This window comes from Meriones unguiculatus, chromosome 20 (genome assembly GCF_030254825.1).
Source record: "Meriones unguiculatus strain TT.TT164.6M chromosome 20, Bangor_MerUng_6.1, whole genome shotgun sequence".
NCBI classification, from domain to species: Eukaryota; Metazoa; Chordata; class Mammalia; order Rodentia; family Muridae; genus Meriones; species Meriones unguiculatus.
In genome coordinates, this window is record NC_083367.1 from 48,238,163 (window position 1) to 48,258,746 (window position 20,584).

At 43.2% G+C, this 20,584-nt stretch overlaps 2 protein-coding genes across 7 annotated transcripts in view; one reads left to right on the forward strand and one right to left on the reverse strand.

Annotated features, from left to right (window-relative positions):
* Nucleotides 1-8,648, reverse strand: part of Qrsl1 (glutaminyl-tRNA amidotransferase subunit QRSL1) — a 29,839-nt gene extending 21,191 nt beyond the window's left edge. Inside the window, exons 1-3 of one of the 5 annotated variants that reach the window (XM_060373615.1) lie at nucleotides 8,437-8,552; nucleotides 834-907; nucleotides 444-603 (exon numbers count right to left, since the gene is read on the reverse strand). Coding sequence is in view for 3 of the 5 variants with exons in the window: in XM_060373614.1 (XP_060229597.1) it covers nucleotides 444-603; nucleotides 7,790-7,846 (217 nt within the window). In the remaining 2 variants the exon portion in view is untranslated. Of the gene's footprint in view, nucleotides 1-443; nucleotides 604-833; nucleotides 908-7,789; nucleotides 8,392-8,436 lie in introns of those variants that run through there. The other 4 variants (XM_060373616.1, XM_021636421.2, XM_060373614.1 and 1 more) reach the window with 4 other exon arrangements.
* Nucleotides 8,649-8,669: 21 nt separating this feature from the next.
* Rtn4ip1 (reticulon 4 interacting protein 1) overlaps nucleotides 8,670-20,584 on the forward strand; it is a 50,516-nt gene continuing 38,601 nt past the window's right edge. Inside the window, exons 1-4 of one of the 2 annotated variants that reach the window (XM_021636425.2) lie at nucleotides 8,670-9,309; nucleotides 14,722-14,873; nucleotides 16,635-16,703; nucleotides 17,510-17,634. In XM_021636425.2, coding sequence (XP_021492100.1) covers nucleotides 9,036-9,309; nucleotides 14,722-14,873; nucleotides 16,635-16,703; nucleotides 17,510-17,634 — 620 coding nt within the window. In that variant the 5' untranslated portion in view covers nucleotides 8,670-9,035. The remainder of the gene's footprint in view (nucleotides 9,310-14,721; nucleotides 14,874-16,634; nucleotides 16,704-17,509; nucleotides 17,635-20,584) is intronic. The other variant, XM_021636423.2, reaches the window with a different exon arrangement.

Here is a 20,584-nt window from a genome sequence, read left to right on the forward strand (position 1 = left end):
TCAGCAGGTAAGAGTGCTAGCGCTACATGCCCTGAGTTCAGATCCCAGCACGGCCACAGGACATACGCCTACCTGTAACCCCAGTGCTGCGAGAGGTGAGGACAGGATAGTCACTCTGGCTTGCTGGCCTCTACCCTAGCTCCAGGTTCAGAGACTCAAGAGACCAAGCACACACATACACACATACACAAATAAAACACACACAGAAACACACAAACCCATATGCAGAGAGAGATCCAGACTTCAGAAATCAAGTTCACACTGGAAATTATCACAGATAGGCATTATATAGCGTTTATACTAAATACCTCGGGACACATTCTTTAAACATGGGCTTGCTTTAAGATTAAAGCTTTACTTGATGAAAAATACTGCTACACCCAACTAAGTTGTTCCTCTAGAGACAGAACAATGAAACACCACGGCACACAGGTTACATTTACCTTGCTTGTATCTTCTCTCGGATTCTTCGGCTTGCTTTAAGGCTGCCTCTTCTGATACAGTAATGTAAGCGTTTAGACACTTCGTTTTCTTGATGAGGGAGAGACATTTCTTGCAGAGCTCTGTTGGTGTAACCTGGCCCTGTTTCAGTGCTGCGGAAACCTGCAACAGACAATTCAAAACCCTTTTACAGATTCTGTACAAGCCCAAATCTTGCATTGAGGGAGCTGCAAGGAACAGAGTATGGGAACCAAATGTAGAGGTGAGGCTTGGGGTCACAATCCAGAGAACCCCCCACACCCTTCACTTGGATAGGGCAGTAAGCAAAGGCCAGTACTGACCGGCTAGAGGATGGGCATGGTGGGGACCAATCTCCTGCTTTCTTGACTCACTTTGTTTCTAATCCGGCTTGGGCAAGCAACAACAACAGTTTAGGTGAGCCCATCCAGGCCTGAAGCAGCTGAGCCTGGTACAGGACGAGTAGAAAGAGCAGGTTCAGGGAGTAGCTACTGTAACCCAAGGGGTACACAGTGAAAAAAGAGTAGCACTTTATGGCACTGAAAAAGATCTTTATATCTACTGGGGCTTTCAGATAAGATACACAAGGTGCTCAGAAAAGTGCACATACATGTGATACATATACACACATATGTATCTTACATAAACTCAGACTTTCTGCCTTTTTGTGCAGTAAGAAGGCTGTTGGACAAGGGGTTAAAAATGCATGTGCAATGGGAGTACAGCGATGGCTCAGCAGTTAAGGGCTTGTACTGCTCCGGCAGAACACTCAAGTTCGGTTCCCAGTACCCATATCAGGTAGGCCACAACTGCCTCTAACTCCAGGTCTGGGGAAGCCAGTGTCCTTCCAAACACCTGTTTTTGCTCCTACCTATCCTGTACTAGAGTCCGTGGGGAAGAAGAGGTAGGCACGTGTCCTCTTGGTCCTCTGTGTCTCTTTCCCCTTCTCTCAAAAATCCCAGGTCATCTGAAGCATGTCTTCTCAGAGATGACACGCTTCCTTTTTGTCCTCCAGTGTGAGTGCATAGTCTGTCTGGCATCATCTTTCATTTCTGGTAGTTTTGGCACCTAGTTCACTGTCCTCTTTGTTACTCCTGCTGCTGTTGTTATCTGGTCCACTTCCAATTGGAGTTCATAGCTGGGTTTGATGGTTCACGTCTGTAATCCTAGCATGTGGGAGGCTGAAGCAGGAGGGTTGGGAATTTAAGGACAGCCTCAACTAGACAGTAAGTATGGAATCAGCCTTGGCTACAGGAGACCGTGTCTCAAAAGCAAAGCAAACAAAGCCAACCAAAAACTCCCCTTTAAGTTGATGTAGAATGCTCACTGGCTCTCTACAGCCCGACCTTACTTCACGCAAACACTCCCTTCACGTCACTCTGGTTACCACTTACTCAGTTGTAGCCATTTTCCAAGTCCTAGATCTTCTCAATCTCGGCTCTAGCTACCCCACATCTGCTGCCCTTTAACTCGTTTACCCCCAGAGCCAGCAATGCAGTAAGGACGTCAACCCTGAAAAGTGCCCCCCCAACAAAACTGCAGGCCTGGCCCAAACTGGGATTTTAGAGCCTTGTGGAACTCTAGCAAAGAAACTACTAACTCTATGTTCAAATAACCCACAAAACTGAGAGGCGCTTATGTGATCTTTAAGTCAAAAAGTTTAAACCATCATAACAGCTATAGAAAATTAATGCAACTACTTAGAAATTCTGAAAAATCTTGGAAGGAACCACTCTTAGGAAATTAGAAGGACAAAATATTTTTGAAAAATGCCATAATGGAACTTAATAGTTTGTACGCTGATTTAAAATGTGAGCAGGCCTGGAGATGGCTCAGCACGTGATGGTACTTGCTGCCAAGCCTGATGACTTAAGTTGGATCCTTGGGCCCCATGCAGCCGGAGGAGAGAACCAGCTCCTGCAATGTTGCTCCTGACCTCCACACGTGTACACCACATGGCGCGCATATATGAACACATATATATAGATACAGGACCAACATACATGTAACTAAAATTGTTAAAAATCTATCTGAAGCAGGGCAGTGGTAGCAACCTTTAAGCCCAACATTCTGGAAGCAGAGGCAGGCAGAACTCTGAGTTCAAGGCCAGCCTGGTTCATACAATGAGTCCCAGGAGAGTGAGAACTGTTACACAGATAAACCCTGTCCCAAAAGACAACCCAACTCCACTCCAAAAAAAAATCTAAGTGAAATCTTAAAGGGCATAAAAGGAAAACTATACGATCATGTAATTGAGTAAGCTTCTCACTCCATCAGTAACACCCAGCCAGCACTTTGTTCTAGGCACTTTCCAAGACACTGTACACTTCCTTTGCATCCACACCCACCGAGGGTACGATTGCTATCTGCATTGCACAGATGAAATAACTGCTTGTTTGAGGTCACAGAATTAGAAAGAAGCAGAGCTGGGATTCAACCAAGACCTGATCTTGTTTCTAAAACCCATACTCAGAGCCACCAAATTACAGTACTTCTCTACACCAAGGCTACAATGTTTAGTCCCTGTAGTAAAACAGAGAACCAGCCCATTAACCTACAGGTAACGTAAGGGATTCATGGAGAAAAAGTGGCCATCTTTCAAGTGAGAATTTCCTCGATAAAGGCAACTTTATCCATAAAGTAAGCTGAGATGCCTCAGTGATTAAGAGCACTGGCTGCTCTTACAGAGGACTGGGTTCTGGCCCCAACACCCACATGGTGGCTCATAACTTTTTGTTACTCCAGTTATAGAAATCTAGACATCCTCTCTGGCCTCTGAGGGCTCCAGACATGCCTGTGGTACTTAGACATACATGCCAGCAGATAGTCATACACATAAATTAAAAATTAATTAATCTTTTTATTTTTTAAAAAGCACAAAATGGCTTCTGGGTATGTTTTCTTGATTAAAAACACTCTAGTCCCAGTGTCTCCACTGTTCCCTGAAAACGGCATGTTAAGTCACCATCAGCTCCCAGTCCTTGAGCCAACAGTTAATGGCTGGTTTTCGTTTTCCAGTACCTCTGGGCAGCATGCCCACGTGACCCCTTCCTTCAAGTCTAGGCATCACAGCACCCCAGCGCTCCTCCTGCCTGTCTGGCCATGCCTGCATATCTCTCCTGCCAGCTTGATTTCCAGGTGCTGACCTCAAAATCCAAGTCTCGCCTTCCTCTACGTTTACATGCATCTTTGCAGGTAAGCAAGTGCACCTGGCCACGTGGCTTTCCTTCCTCCTACACGTGGACCAATTTATATCCACCAAGGAGCCCCTAAGTTATTTTATTTCTGAATTATTTTGTCTGCCTTCTCAACGTTGGAGGAAGTATGCTACTGGGGGTGAGCCTTGAGGTTTCCATGCCAAGCTGCTGTCTGTCTCCTCTTCCCACGTGCGGATCCAGAGCTAGAGCTCTCAGCTACCTCTCTGGTAGTCTGCCCGAATGTCTCCATGCCCCCTGCTGTGATGACCAGAGACTAAAATTCTGAAACTGAAAGCTAGCCCCAGCTAAAAGCTTTCCTTTCTAAGAGCTGCTGTGGCCATGGTGTCTCTTCACAGCAACAGAACACCGACTAAGACAAAATCTTTTTGGTTTGGAACCTTGAGAAGTCAACCCAGACAAACTGTTGGGTTAATTGCAGTAGCCTGGAGTCTAGCACCAAGAAAACTGGGATCAAGCCAGGATGGAGTAAGTTAAGAGTCAAACCATCCTAAATACACATGGGTAACGCCATTCTCCCATCCCCTTTATTTTTTTTAACAGGATCTCACTCTGCAGTGAGTGAGTGCTCTTGGCTGGCCAGGAACTCTGTGTCTCACCACAATCCACATGCCTCTGCCTCTGGGGACCGAGGTGTGGAAGCCAGCCTGACCTAGCTTTACCTCTTATTTAGCACCACATTCGGATCCTAGGGTTCTTCTGCTGTTCTAAGCTCCATTAATTGTCCCCCAGATTGCCTCAGAGCTTCTCCCTTTGCCTCTGCAAAATTTCCCTTTCTTAATCAGTTAACTCAACTATGGTGTTAAAAAAACAAAGAACTTAGCTTCAACTGATAGACTTTACAATACAGAGAATGAACCTTTCGCCACTCCTGGGCTTCTGGAGACATTTAAAAGTGAATGTGTACTGAATTCATCAATCTAACTGGTAAAACTTGGAGCATTAGGACAGGGACATGGAAAAATTATAAAGTAGAAGATCATTTTTTCCCATGGCAAAATAACTATCAAACAGTCTTCTGAATACAGTAGGCATCAACAATATCTGTTAAAGGAGTTGTGAGGTAAAAGCAATGTCAAGGCAATTTCTTAGTCTTCCTTTGGGTCATCTCCCGTTATGTTTTCCTTTCCCCCATGAAGTAAAAGCTGTTTTCTTAATGGCTTATTTATTATCAGAAAGGTAGCAAGCATACACATCTCTCTCTTCCACCAAAGGTATTTAAGGGAGGAAAAAAGCAGGCCAAAAGGCCACATTTTTTTTAATAGGGTGTAAACAGGTTTTGAGGATTCCCCACTTCTTTTAGATAACAAATTCTCCAGAGCTAGCCTAGGCTACAAAACAAGATGCTAGCCCTCCCCCCGCCTCCAAAGGGAACAAATTAAAATTTTCACTAGCAGCAGGATATGCCACAATGTAGGATAGCATATATATACGTCACAATGCAGAATAATTTATATATTTATTATATGTTACATATATACACACATATATACATACAAACACACATCTAAAATTCTGAATGTTGCTAGTTGAGAAAGAAGAGACTTTCCAAATGGAGACACAAAAGGAAAATGGTGGGCAGGACAGGTACCCAATATTAACTTACCAGAGTCTACTCAGAGACCCCGTTAAGCCATATACTGTGGGCTTTAATCACACAGATCTATCTGATTAAGTCTAGAGCTGAACCAATTAAGGCCCCAGGTGATTCTGAGTGGGCTAGCAGACTGTTGTAAAGTTTGAGTTTGGCCCCAAACAAAGGCAGGTGACCCATACTGAAAGAAGAAGAATTAAGAGCAAGAATAATAAAGGACAGATTTTAGGGGGCTTAAGTGATTTAATGAGTACTGACAGTGAAGGACGGTCTAAAACCAAAGGATGACAGATGTGCTTTGTGTAGAGCGTGTTGTGGGCATTTGCAAGAGCTCTCCAGAGGTGTTCACTGAAGAGTCTAGGGTGGGACTTCTTAAGCAGTTTCCACTCACAATCCTTTTCTGCCCAAGAACTTTTGCAAAACCCAGGTATAGTGGTATAAAAAGTAGGTATACAAATCACTTCTTGATAAATCATAACTCTATTTTAAAATAATTCTTTGGGGGCTGAAGAAGTGGCTTAGAGCTAAGAGCACTGACTGCTTTTCCAGCGGTCCTGAGTTCAAGTCCTAGCACCCACTAGGCAGCTCTCAACTATCTAGAACTAGTAGTGCCATGGGATCTGTAGAAAAATTTTAATTCAGAACATGGCTGCTCTGGCAAGAGATCACATCCAAAGACCTTCTAGATCTGTGTGATCTGGCTAGGATGCAAACACGCCTTTAATCCAGGAGACAGAGGTAAGCAGACCTGAGATCAAGGCCGAGCAAGTTTCAGGTGAGGAAAAGCTTAGGTGGAGGTGTGGTGGAACATGCCTTTAATCCCAAACAATGAAGGTAAAGTGAGTTTCTAGAAGGGAACGCCCATGTTTGAAAGTGATGTCTGTTTGAGTGGCAGAAAGAGTGATGAACCAGACAAAGACTTGACAAAATAGGATATGCCCAACTTTCACAAGAGGAGAGTAAAGGAAAGAGCTACGTAAGGGGCAGTACACACACACAGAAAGAGAAAGAGAGAGAGAGAGAGAGAGAGAGAGAGAGAGAGACAAAGAGTAGGCAGTTTTATTGGGAGAAGTTTTAGAGAGAGGTTGAATTGAGAGTACAAGCTAAACCAGGCATAGTGGTGCATGCCAGTACTTCAGAGAGGCAGACAGGCAGATCGCTGTGAGTTCAAGGCCAGACTGGCTTACAAAGTGAGTCCAGGACAGCCAAGGAGACATAGAAAAACAAAATATATATATATAAGCTAGACACAGGAGAACACAGAATGAGCCAGATAAGGAGCCAGAGGATTAGAAGACATTGCTGGCAGGCTGGAGAGATGATTCAGCAGTTAAGAGCACTGACTACTCTTCCAGAGGACCTGGGTTCAATTCCCAGCACCCACATGGCAGCTCACAACTCTCTGTAACTCCTTCACACAGACAGACATGCAGGCAAAACACCAATGTACATAAAATAAAAATAAATAAATTATTTAAAAGAAAAAGAAGAGGAGGAAGAAGACATTGTTGGAGTTAGTTTGACACCGAGCAGAGCAATTCAGAGGCTGAGAGAAAAGCCAGTTTGAATAAATCAGCTGCGTGAGGAGTTTGAGCCAGAACAGCTGAGTTGAACCAGCCAGCCCACAGCTCAGTAAGAACAAGAAACACTGAGCTTATTAAGCAGTAGTCTGAAGACATTCTAGGCCAAAGTTAGATTGTATGGACACCAGAAGCTCCTAGGACTAGGCCTGGGTTAGCAGACAACTGAAACAGGTGAATAAACGTTCCTTTTACCGGATCTGATATCTGATCCCCTCTCGTGGTGTGCAGATGTACAAGCAGACAAAATACATACAAAATAAATAATAAATATAACTTTATAATCTATTAAAGATGAAAGCAAATTTGCACACCAATAAATGCATATACTTGCTTACTCTTTCTTTCTTTTTTTTGAGACATGGTTTCTCTGGGTAGCCTTGGCTGTCCTGGACTCGCTTTATAGACCAGCCTGGCTTTGAACTCGCAGGGATCTACCTGCCTCTGCCTCCCAGAGTGCTGGGCGATTACAGGCGTGTGCCACTGTGACAGGCTGCTTGCTTACTTTTAAATAATTAAATCTTGGCTATAGGATATAGGCTGCTTCAATGTTTTTATTTTACCAATATTTTGATTTGCTAATTATCAGTCTGAGGACATTTTGCATAAATGTGTTGTGCAAAATGGCAGGAGCATGCTTAGAATCATATCAGAAACAGCCGAATAACCTCACGTCAAATTTAATGATTTTTAAATGAAGCTTAAGTCAGTAACTCAAACAGCCATTTTTAGAATCAAGCATCTCAACACAATAAAATCCAAAGATAACACAAATTTCACAGTGAGGGTATTATAAGCTGAGTTACAATTTAGGAAAGTATTAAAGGTTTAATATGTTCTGCAATTAAACAACTATGTTTCTATAAGATTAGAGAAGTTGCACATACGGTTAAAAAACCAACCAACCAACCAACCAACCCACCAACAACCTACCAACCTACCACTGCAATTCCTAACCCAATAGTGTCGATTCTGAGTTGAGGTATTTCAGGCAGCATCAGCTGGTCAGCGCACGCAGAATGTTCTGAACCTCGCTGCAGGAGGGAGCATCGCTGAGCGCTGTCAGAAACACCTTGGATTCACAACACACTCAATTTTGAATTAACTCTGGCCACTGTCTCTCACAAACACCTTTGGACTACATTTGGGGCTGTGACCTACAGCTTAAGCGGGGGTTCAAACACGGTGTTCAGCAGTTAAGGCAATGGTAGGCATCCTAGTTACTTGGCAGTCACTGAAGATACGGAACGCAGGTTTTGTTTTGTTTTGAGCGTGCTACAAAATAGGCCCCGCCCCTAAGCGAGCACAGCTGCCGCAGGGTCGAAATGAAAAACCTCCCCCAAATGCGAGGAAGGGATTTATGAACACCCACGGCTCCGCGGTGCAAGCATTTCTACTGACGTCCTCACTCCTGAGAATGGGTACGGGGTTGGGGGCGGGGGAGATGTACATAAGAGCCATAGGTTCAAATCCCCCTTCCCGCTCAAGAACGTAGGCCACCAGGCGGGCGTGACCCGGGACGACCTTGACCTCGGAGTCCTCCAGGGTCTCCGTCCTCCAGGGTCCCCTCCGGGCCACGTCCACTCACTTCTCGGAGAGTCCGGCCCAGCATAGTCCTCGGAGTCAGCCAGGTATCTCAGGAGCCCGGGGCAGAGGAAGAAGTCAGCGTCTGCCGCCGGCGTTACCTGGGCGCAGACATCTTGGATCCGCACGAGCCTCTTCAACAACGAGAGCCTGGATTGGTCGAACTCGAGGGGGCGGGAACCAATCCTTCACGCGATTGGTTGGGGCTCCGGCGGCCGACCCGGCAAGGAGACCGCGGCCGGGGTCACGTCGGGGATCGAAGGCTACAGTCGGCCTGGCCTCGGCATCGCGAATGCAGTTTGTTCGCGCGGCCGAGGGCTCCCTGCTCGTTTGCTTTTCCCTTGAGGGGAAGGAGCGTGTAAAGAAGGGAGAGACAATGGGCAGAGGACTGGCTGGACGTCCGCGGGTGCCTTGACGTGGGGAGCGCAGCAGCTGCTCCGTGTTCTCCGGTTGCTTCCTTCGGTGGAGTGCATTTCTGAAAGCTCCTCCCCTCTCCACTGACCGGTGGGTCTGGCAGAAGTTGGCCGAGCTGAAGGGTGTCCGCTTGACCCGCTCCGGCCGTTTCCTTTTCGTTGGGAGGACGCGGCCCCCTCTCTGTTCGGGATGGAAGTTTTGAAGACGCGTGCACTTAGAAGAAGCGCCTGTGCCGCCGCCCGCTTCTGGAGAAGCAAAGTTACCCCGAAGCCGCCGTGTAGAGGCCTCAGTACTACGCCTGCGCGGAGCACTGTCATGCCCGCTTGGGTGATAGATAAATACGGAAAGAATGAAGTCCTTCGGTTCACTCAGAACATGATGTTACCGATCATACACTATCCAAACGAAGTCATTGTCAAAGTCCATGCTGCCAGTGTAAATCCCATAGACGTGAATATGAGAAGTAAGTTGCCCTGAATTTTTTTCTTTCAGTCAAAATCTCGCTAGGCGTGCAGGTGTTTTGTTTGCGTGGTTTTGCTTGTTTTTGGTTCGAAACAAGGGCTCGCTGTCCAGCCCAGGTAGCCCTCAAATTCATTTCATACCCCAGACTAGTGTCTGCTCTGCAGCCCTTCTTACCCGGCCTCTCCAGTCCTGGGATAGCAGGGGTAGGCCGCCACACACAGCTAGGTTATTTGACTACGTTTTGGTTGGCCTAAAGGAATTATTTAAGTTTAGTACGTTATTTTGTGTTTCGGTGTGTTTGACGGTGCACAAGCAGAGGTCAAATGACATCTCGTGGGAGTGGGTTCCTTCTACTATGTGGGCCTAGGGGATTAAACTGACCATCAGGCTTGGTGACAAGAACCGCTATAGGCATAGCATTCTTCCCCCCCCCCCCCCACACACACACAGAAGGAGAAAAACCATGTAGGGTCTGTAGCAAATATGCCTGCAAACATTTCCAAAATTTTGAAGTCACAACAATGAAGGTATACGTCAATCCTTTATCAGATGTTTGCGTGCCGAAGAGGTGTCCGTAGTTAATTCGCTCTGAGGTCATTTTAGGGCCCAGCATAGGTTCCAGAGTTTGGTTACATTTCCCTGTGGGTTCAGAATTTAGGAATATTAAATTCTCGTATCCTTCTTGCCCTCCCACTATTGGCCCAGTGGACCAAGCAGCAGGAAGAGGACTCCAGAATATGGGCACAGTATTCTCATATTGCATTCTGCCCTTCGTAGCTAAAATGTATTTTCTTGTTGTACACCTGTTAAAATTGGAGTGATGTTTTCCTGATTTCACTTGGTGGGCCATGTTGAATAGCTTGGAGAGAGCATTCCTTAAATGTATTCTATACCGTGATTCTATTATAATGGTGAACCAACAGATTTGTATTTATAAATTAATCCTGGAAAATTTTTGACAAAAATGTTGTCAGTCTTGCTTATGGGAACTCATCTGTGTCTTCTGAAGATGAACACGTTTTGAGATGACTAACATCAATATTAATTCCAAGGCAGCCAACCTTCCCATGTGGAAGGAAGCTGCTAGATGTTTCCTGGGTCAGGGTTCTGAAGGGCTTGTGTGGGCCCTACCTGTATTCCAGGCCTCAGCAACAGTCTCATATATGACTTAATGTGTGACAAACTTAATTTCTGTGTTTGTATAAATACATACAGATGTATATGTGTGTATTATTTGGCTACGAATTAAGTTAAAAGTAGAAGAAAATGTTAAGACCAACTTTACTTTTTCTCCAGAAATGATGTAGTAGCAATTCTCAAATTTGACTTCAAGTCTTATTTGTGCCTAAAAATTACTGGACTTTTAGATGAGCCATAATCATCTTATTAGAAATTTGAACAAATGCTAATTTAAAAAAAATTTTAAAACATAGTAAATACACAGTTAAAACAGGAGAAAGGTATGAAATGCCTGAGAGACAGTTATGGGCAATGGTTAATATAGCACAAGATTTATCTCCAAAGAGATTACTGGAATAAAAGAACTATTATGTCAGTGAGATGGTTCACTGGGTAAAAAAGTGCGTGCTGCCAAGCCCAAAGGTCCGAGTTCAATCTCTGTGACTCTCCTGGTAAAAGAAGAGAGGTCGCTCTAGAAAACTGTTTATGGCACATTTTGCTACATCCTAAATAAATCAAGTTTAATAAGTTGTAAAAAAAAATTGTCCAAAATAAGGCAGGAAATGTAATGAGATATTAGCATTGTTTTATACATCTGCACAGCCCTTTGCTCCTTGGTTTAATACAACAGCTGTATTTTAGACTCTTTGTTCAGATTGCAGGCCTACCAAACCTGGAGAACCGCTGGGTTTGGATGTTCCATTTAACATAGTGACTTCCTAGACCCGTGCTGCTGAGGATAGTAGCCACTAGCCACATACGACTTTGAGCAGAGAATGTTGCTGGTCTCAATGAAAGTGCAGTCAGCGTAAAATACACCAGATTACAAATACTTAATAAGAAAGAGAAGTCAGGCAGGTCTTTATCAGCCCCAGAGGTGTAGCTCAATGGTAAGACCCTGGGTAAGATCCCCAGCATTCCCAGCATCAAACAACAACGAAGCAAAAGCCAAGAATTCTTTAGTAATTACATGTTATCTTGGATATTTGAGTAAAGTATTCCTAAAATTACTCTTCTTTCTCTTTATCTGGTAGAATAATTACTAGTTGCTTTTCTTCAGAGGAAGAAATTTGGAGAAAGGTTTGGAGTCTTAACTAAATGTGTGTAGCTGGAGAACTCCTGAAACTGGGGAGATAGCTCAGTTAAGAGGACCTTCCTGATGTGTGCAGGAGCCCAGGGCCTGAGCTCCAGCATTGCAGAAGCTGGGTGTGGCAGTGCACAACCGAAGTCCAGGCATCAGAGAAGCAGTGCAGGAGGGTCAGCAGCTCAAGGTGCATAGCAAGTCTGAGGCTGGCCTAGGTACTGTCTCAAAGCAACAAAGAAAATGCCATCAAACTCCGGCTGTAATTAGAGACAGTGGGATGGGGAGCTGGAGGCCATTTTGGGCTAGGCCATTAAATGTCTCCAAAAACCAAAATAATAATAATAATAATAATAAATAATTGAAAATTTCCTTACCACAGTTGTCTACTATTAACTAATTTCTTTCAGTGCTGGGGAGTGAGCTATGTATCTAATTTTGTGCTGATAAAATATAATTGCTTCTAGTTGCATATGATATCTCCATTTAAATTTTTTATTTTTGCATTGGGCTTGAAGGTAATTTTGTTTTATAAGATGCACATATGCGATTTATGGTGTATAGTTTCATTTCAGTAGAGTGGCTATATTCATTTGTTTCTTGGCTGCTGTATCATGTAATGCTGTAGCATGTTTTACTTTTTCTTTTCTTTTTTTCAAGTCAGGATTTCTCTGTGTAGCCTTGGCTGGAACTCACTCTGCAGACCAGGCTGGCCTTGAACTCACAGAGATTTGTCTGCCTCTGCCTCTGCCTCTCAGGTGCTGGGATCAAAGGTGTACACCATCATTGCCAGGCTACACATTTACTTTTAAAGGGTATTTTTGAGATGATCTAGTAACTTACTACATGACTGGCTAATACTATTTACAGGTTTTCTTTCAGTTAGTTCATGGATACTTTTTGAGACAGCATTATTGTTGCAGAAGATACCTGAAATGCTTGCTTTGGGAAATATTTGAGTAAAAATTATTTCCCTTGAGAAAAAAATAAGAGACACATCTATTTTGACAGATAAAGGCTGTTTTTCTGAAAATAGCTGCTACTGTTAGACAAATAATAATAAATCATAAAAATGGCTAAATTGATGAATTATTTTAAAATAATATAGCCAACAGCATATACAACAAATTTTGGTTTCTTTGGGTGTGAAAATCTCTGCAATTAATGAAATCTTGAGGATTTTCTAAATTAGCCCAACCCTGAAGGTGCTCCTGTCTTTGTGGAGAGTCCCTTGTGGTAGGGCTGGCCTCAGACTCTGTGTGGATGAGGGTCATCTTGGACTCCTGATCCTCATGCCCCTGCTCCACAAGTGTAGGATTTGAGCTGTGTGTGTGTGTGTGTGTGTGCGTGTCACCACCCACAGCTGGGATGATAAGCTTAAACCCCATTTTGTCACCAAATAGGTTCCGATTCTCACTATAAACTGGCTGCATTCTAGGTACTAGGCCTAGCTCTTCTTGCCGTGTTAGCATATAAGGGTTATTCAGAAAACTGTTGAAAACAACCTGAATGGTTGTCTTGGGACCTCAGAAAGCCTTTCTGCAACTTTACAACTAAATTGTGACAAGGTTGAATATTTACTTTTGTTGCTCAAACCACAAAGGGTTTCAGTGAGTAAACTGCTGTGTCTTCACAGGCGGAAATAAATACAAGACAGGAAAAATTGGTGTGCACCCTTTGTGAGTGAGGCTCAGATGCGCTGCTGTTGTGTCCTGTGATGGCATGCAGTTCTAGCTAGCCAGATGGCAAATACGGAATGTTGGCACGGACCACCAGCTTAGAGTTTTCTGGGACTATCTCAACTTTTATTTTCTCCCATGTATCTTGTTTATTTTCTTTTTCATTGTCTGCAGACTGCCCACCTGTAAGCACCTCTCCTCTGATTTCCACTGTGCTGGGTAGGTTGGCACTGCCCCCCTCTAAGGCCAACCTTCCGCCTGTCTTCTTGATCCCATCCTCACTCACCTACTCTGGGCTATCTTCCTGTATTTCTTTTTTCTCTTGTACTGGATCATTCACACAAGCTACTATTTTGCGATTATTACTTCTTTCTTCTGCCACTGTCTGTTATTGTACTTAATTTGTTTGGAGTCCGTTAGCTACTTGTGATCTTACTTGAAATCAGCATTAAATAGCTTCAAGGGCCTTCCCTTGGTTTTCAGAACTACTCACGAGTAGCTAGGCCCAGCTGTTACTTGGTATTGTTTTTGCAGATAGAGTAGTTAATTTATTTGAGCCAAAAGAATGGTTTCAATTTTATTTATCTGTGTAAATTTACACAGGTTATCTGTGTAAATACCCTTAAAAACAAGATGTGGGCCTGCAAGTAGTACTATATACTTATAGTCCTAAAACTGGAGAGGCAGAGGCAAATGGATCGCTATGAGGCCAGCTTAGTCTAAGTTCAGGACAACCAAGGCCACATAGTGAGACTGTCTCAAAAACAAAAACAAAAAAATCAAAACCTATGTGCCCCCCCCCATCCCAGGTATGATGCAATTGACCTGATCAAACATGGCTCTTTTCCACTAAAATTCTTTGCACTTTCTCAAAATCATTATTCTGGGTAGCTTTTTAGAAGATGGGGTCTAGAACTTGGTATCGAGCGCTAGTATCAGGTACTTTAATATGGATGAGTTCTTTAATAACCTGAGCATTTTCTTCTTTACCAGACTTAGTACTAAATGTCTTTGTTTTTAAAAGATTAAAGTGCAAGCATGGTGTCACATATCTGTAATCCCAGCATTCAGGCTGAGACAGGACGATAATGATTAAGGCCAGCCTGGGCAACATAGCAAGACCCTGTCTAAAAACTTAAAAAGTTTGCAAATGAGTAAATTAATAGTGATGCCATCTTCAAAGAGCAATGTATGTAAAAGAGGATTCTACAATTCCAGAAGACAGTTTTGTGATCTGAGTTTCAAGAAGACTTTGAGCAATTGTGGTTTTAGTTTACTAACTGCGGCTTTCTAAGTAATCTTCTTTGAAAGAAACAGCAGCCAGTTTTTCTGTACTGTGTGGTGGCAAAACTAAAGTTTGTTGCAGTAGGGTCTGCATGTTGAGCATCTGATGTCAGCCTGCCTGTAATCCTATAGTATTTTAAAAATCATTCTGATCTTTTCCTTTAAGACGCAAATAAATTGTATTTTGTAGGTGGTTATGGAGCAACAGCTCTAAATATGAAGCGTGATCCTTTACATATGAGAACCAAAGGAGAAGAATTTCCTCTGACTCTGGGTCGGGATGTCTCTGGTGTGGTGATGGAGTGTGGGCTTGATGTCAAGTACTTCCAGCCTGGAGATGAGGCGAGTTTATTTTTTCCTTACTGTCTCCTCTCTCTTCCCATTTCCTCTCCTCCCCTCCCTGCTCTTCTCTTTCTTTGCTTTCTTGCTTTTGTATTTTGAGACTAGTTTTTATGTAACCAGGCTGGTCTCAACTTGTTACAGAGGTGTCTTAGTTACAGATCTATTGCCCTGAAGAGACACCATGACCAAGGCTACTCTTATAAAAGGAAGCATTTAATAGGGGGCTAGCTTACAGTTTCAGAGGGTCAGTCCATTATCATCGTGGCTGGAAGCATGGTGGCATGCAGGCAGACATGGGGCTGGGGAAGTAATGGACGGCTTTATATACTGATCCAAGAGGCACTGGGCTGGCCTAGCATGGGTTTTTGACCTCAGTGACACACCTCCAACAAGGACCTATCTACTCCAAAAAGGCCACACCTTCTAGTCCTCTCCAAACAGTTCATCATCTGGGGACTAAGCATTCAAATATACGAGCCTATGGGGGCCATTCTCCTTCAAACCACCACAGTGAAGATGTTCTTGAACCTAGGCTTCTGCCGTGTCTGCCTCTCAAATGGCAGGCTTACTGGCATGTGTCCTATGTACAGCTCTCCTACTCTTCCATTCTTTTTTTAAATATGCAACTTCCATTTTATTTATTTATTTTTTTCTTAATTTTAAGTGAATTTTAGACTGGGTATAGCTGCCTTGTGGCCAAGGATGGCTTTGTGCTTTAGTATTTCTGGTCCACCTCCCAAGTTCTGGGATTGCAGGTGTGTGCCACCAGGCTCCTTCTACTTCCTTTGGAAATAGACTATTAACCACTGACTGTTTTTCTTTTCAGTACTGGTACTGACTGACCTTTAGCCAGAACACTTGTTTTGTGGTTTGGATTTTTTTTCTCTTTTTTTTTTGAGACAGGGTGTTACTGGCTTGGAACACAGTATGTAGCCCAGCCTTGTCTTGAACTTGTAGACATGTCTTGGCTTCCTTAGGACTACAGTTATAGCACTAAGGATTATGCTCAGCTTATACTTGAGTTTTCTAAATTTAGTACTTAAGAATTGTAAGACTTTAAAACACATGGGATTAGGCCTACTTAGTTTATTTTGCTTGGGTCTTTATAAGACAGTTTCTACCTTAAGGGTTGGCTGGTTTTGAAATAGCTAAAGTCCCGTATAATCTTCTGTCACTTGTCACTTTGGATGCTTATGTCAAAAGATATGAGAGCGTTCATAATAATAGCCACGTTCTGGTTCCTTTCCACAGAGAAGGTAATCCCTGTAAATTAGCACAGCCAGGCCAGTCTGCAGGTGAGAGAGCCCTGCTCTGAAACTTCCCACAGCCAGCTGGGCATGGGGAGGTTCGCCTGTAGTTCCAGCGCCAGGAGTCTGAGCTGAGAAGATTCAAAGTTTGGGGTCACTCTAGGCTACCCGATGAGATCCTGTCTTAAAAATATATATAAATGAATAAAAGTTGACAGCCACAGCTAGTAAGTGGTAGAGCCAGTATCCAAACCTTAAAGTCTTGCTGAATGGGGCAGGATATATTAGTATGTGTTGCCAGTGTGATTTGAATTGATAAATCCAGACTCATGCTTAGCAATAAATTTGTATCCTGTTAAGTTTAACTTTTTGCACAGGAGCTTCCCACCACCCCCCCAAGCCCCCCCACCCCAACCCCACACCCCCAGGTAGATGTCCACTAGGGAATACCGTCATGCTTAGCTTCAGTCAGAAATTTCTGTGTCTAACAAAGCTGTATGTCTGTGTGTTTCAGGTCTGGGCTGCAGTTCCTCCCTGGAAACAAGGCACATTCTCAGAATTTGTTGTCGTCAGTGGGAATGAGGTAACTCGCTATCTCCGCTGAAATCCGTAGCTGTGTAAGAAAGGCTGGCAGGCGTCTCTAAAGTCACTGGTGGTTTCTCAAATTAGGTTCCTGTTTTATGGGCAGCTTAGAGAGAGCTAAAATAAAGACTAGGAAACTCTGGTTTAAAAGTATTCGGTGTTACTTGTTGGCACTGCCTGCCAGAGCAGCCATCTTTATCCCATAGGGCAGGGGCTTGAAGTCCTGTAGTTTTCTTCACTCTTCCTAGTATGAACCCAAGGGAGAGGCAGAGCGGTATCAAGCTGTTTAGAATAGAAGCCTAATGAAATAGAGTCAGGGACCTAAATTTAAACAGAGAGGAAGGGTTAATATGGAGGAAATTTGCCACACAAGGCAGCATGAAGAAGGAATTAGGAGTTACTAGGGTAGGAAAAAGTCTAGCAAAATTTACTTTCCAGAAAGCATGGTAAAGGAGGGAAGCAGTTGATCCCAGAAACTAATTACAATGTGTTTATCAGGATTTGAAGTTTTTTGAATTTATCTCTTGGTATTGTTGGGTCTAATGTGAACCCTTCATACGGTCTTTTTGTTAAACAGTGAAGTAGCTGTATCTAACAGTGTGGCCTGTAAAATGTCACTGAGCCTCCATGATGCAGGTAATGAGCTGTTTGGAGCCTGTTCCAAGACTAGCCTTGGCGTAGGGTAACCCAGCAGTAGTTTATAAAGTTCCCTGTGAATTCTTGCTTGCCTGTGAGGGTAAACATGCTTGGCTCGGTCTACAGGCTTGCAAGTTCCTGAATGCGTTTTCCCGTTTTCTTCCACCGCAGATCTCTCACAAGCCCAAATCCCTCACGCATATCCAAGCTGCCTCTTTGCCATATGTAGCTCTCACAGCCTGGTCTGCCATAAACAAGGTCGGTGGCCTGAGCGAGAAGAATTGCATGGGAAAACGGTGAGTGCTCAATGGAGACTTCTGAGGGGCTCTTTTCTCTCTGCTCGTTCTTACAGCAGATCTGCTCATGACGGGAGCTGCGTGACCAGTTATGCTAACACTTGACTCATTTTATTTTAAAACCTCATTCTGTGGATTCTCAGCTGAGTCAAGTGGGGTTTTAAAATGTGTAGTTGGTTCTCTGGGAGTTTCCTGTATTAGAGTAATGTATATGTATGTATGTATCCCTGTGTGAGTTTATGTACACTACATGCATGCAGGTGCCTAGGCCAGAAGAAACCATCAGATCTCCTGGCACTGGAGTTACAGGTGGTTGTAAGCCCCCTAGTATGTTCCCTAGGAGGAAGCCTGTGTCCTCTGCAAGAGCACAAAGGCATGTTAGCAGCTGAACCATCTCTTGAGCCTCAGGACAAAGTTCTCTATGTGAGCCTCTGGAGACCAGACTCAGCTTTTGTGAGGCTCCTAGAAAGGGCGATGGCCTCCTGCACTCCATAAAGAGCATGCCAAGCTGAGAGAGGTGCTTTCTACCCTGGCCAGGACTTGCTCACAAGTTTGTGTACTTTCATGAGGCTACAAAACACTGTTGAATATTCTTGAGTTCCCTTGTACTCTGTATTTACATTTTGGAGGTCTGTTCTGATGCATCAGTGATTAGAATAGAGGCTTGCTTAGGTCAGCTGTGAAACAATGATGTTTCCTCATCATCCATGTTTTTACCTTCCAAAATTTCAGTTGCGTATGGTCAACCATAGTGTGAGAGGGTGAGCTCAGGAGAGTGAGATGTTTGGAGAAAGCAAGAGGGAAACCTCACATTCGTGTAACCTTTATTACAGTATGTTGTTAGATTGTTCTGTATTATTATAAATTACAAATTTGTATTTACTACTTTATTCAATTTGTAAATATTATCATGATTACGTATGTATAAGGAAAAGCAACATGCAAAGAGTCTGTAGTGTAGATAGCCACAGAGGCTCTACAATGCACCTGTGTCGATAGGGGGACTATTAACTTTTTAGATTGTGATTCTGCTACTTCAGAGCTGGTGACCTGTGCATTCGGTTTCTCTGAGTTTTGTTTAAAGATTAAGTAAGATTAAACATGGAAGGCTGGTGGCACTCAGTAAATGGTTTCTGTTCTTAACAAGGACGTAATAATGTAGTTTGTATTTTTGAAAGTCGTCATAGGGACTGGTGAAATGGCTCAGTAGATAATGGTGCTTGGAACTGAACCTGACAACGTGAATTCACCTTCTGGGACCCATATGGTAAAGGAGAGAACACACCCTCCCCCAATAAATAAATAAATAAATGTAAGGAAGTTCTTTTACAAAGAAAGATGACAACGAAATCATTATTTTGGTTTTGTTTTTGGTAGAAAAGTAGGTATTATAGACCAGTTAATGACTGAAATGAAGGAGAGAGCTGTGGGTAACATTGGAATAAAATAACACAGTTGTTTTTTTTTTTTAAATGGCATTTATTTGTGTATGTGGGGCGGGGTGTGCACCATCAGAGGACAACCTCTTGGTTCCCTCCTTCCACCAAGTGGACCCCAGGTTTGGGTGCAGGTGACTCTACCATTTCCCCAGCCTCACAGTCTTATTTATTTATTTTTATTACAAATAAAGCCTGTGTCATTCTGCTTTCCTGTTATGAAATATTACACTTTAGATTTAATGTGGGGCAATAGAGCATTGAATTTGTACATGTTTAGCTTTATTTCTGAAAGCATTTTGAAGGCTGTCTGTCAGGTGAGGTACTGGCACACATTTCAGAATTAAAGGCAAATATTTTGAAGGACAACCTTCTTTTTTTAAGTTTTCATGGGTTATCTGTTCTGAAATTGCCATTTTAGATGAACACGGTTTAAACTGAGTAGATTTGACCACAGACTTTCTTCCTTACTAACCTGCAGTAATCGTCCAGATTTTTAGACCTTTATTGGAGGTTTTATTGTTTTGGTTCCTTTCCCATAAAAAAACCTGGACTCACTCTGGCTTTGTGGCTGTGTGCATGGTATGGTTACAGACCTCTTGTTTCTTTTGTGGTTTGGTACTCCCTGAGCATGTTTTAGTTTATTGTAAAAAAAAAAAAAAAAACCAATGTAGGGATAGTATCTTAGAGTTCATTGCTGTGTGTTGCATGACCAACACAATTCTTTTAAAGAAAAACAATTAATTGGGCTGGCTTCATTCAGAGGTTTAGTCCATTATCATCATGGCAGGAAGCATGGCAGTGTGCAGGCAGACATGATGCTGGAGAAGGAGCTGAGAGTTCTACATCTTAATTCCAGGGCAGCAGAAGGAGACTGTGTGCCACTCTGGTGTCCCTTGAGCATAGGTGACCCCAAGGCCACCCCACAGTCAAGGCCCACCCCCACAGTGCATACTTCCTCCAACAAGGCCACATCTATTCCATCGAGGCTATAGCTCCTAGTAGTGCCACTCCCTATGGGCCAAGCACTCAAGCACAGGAGTCTGTGGGGGCCACAGCTATTTAAACCACCATAGACAGAAATCTGGCTGGGTTTGTTGTTGTTATTTGTTTGTTTTGTTTTGTTTTGTTTTAGTTTGCTGTTGACTTATGGGTAATTATTTCATTCACTGTCCCTGTTAAAGCCTGATACTGGGAAATCAGAACCCTGGGTTCTACTCTGTACTCTTCTCTTACCTCACAAAATGGCCCCTTTGCTGTTTCCTCTGTGTGTCTGAACTTTTGATCTAAGTTGTAAGAAGAACTTCAAGAAGTGGGATAATTTTATGTCTTTCAAAGTCATTATATACTTTTAAAATTTAAACAGAATTTAAATTAAATTGTATTTAATTTACTTTGTGTGTGAGAATATGTGCATGCCACAGCATGTATATGGAGATCAGAGGATGACGTATAGAAGTTGGTTCTCTCCACCACAAGGGTTTTGGCAATAAATCAGTTTTCCAGACTTGGTG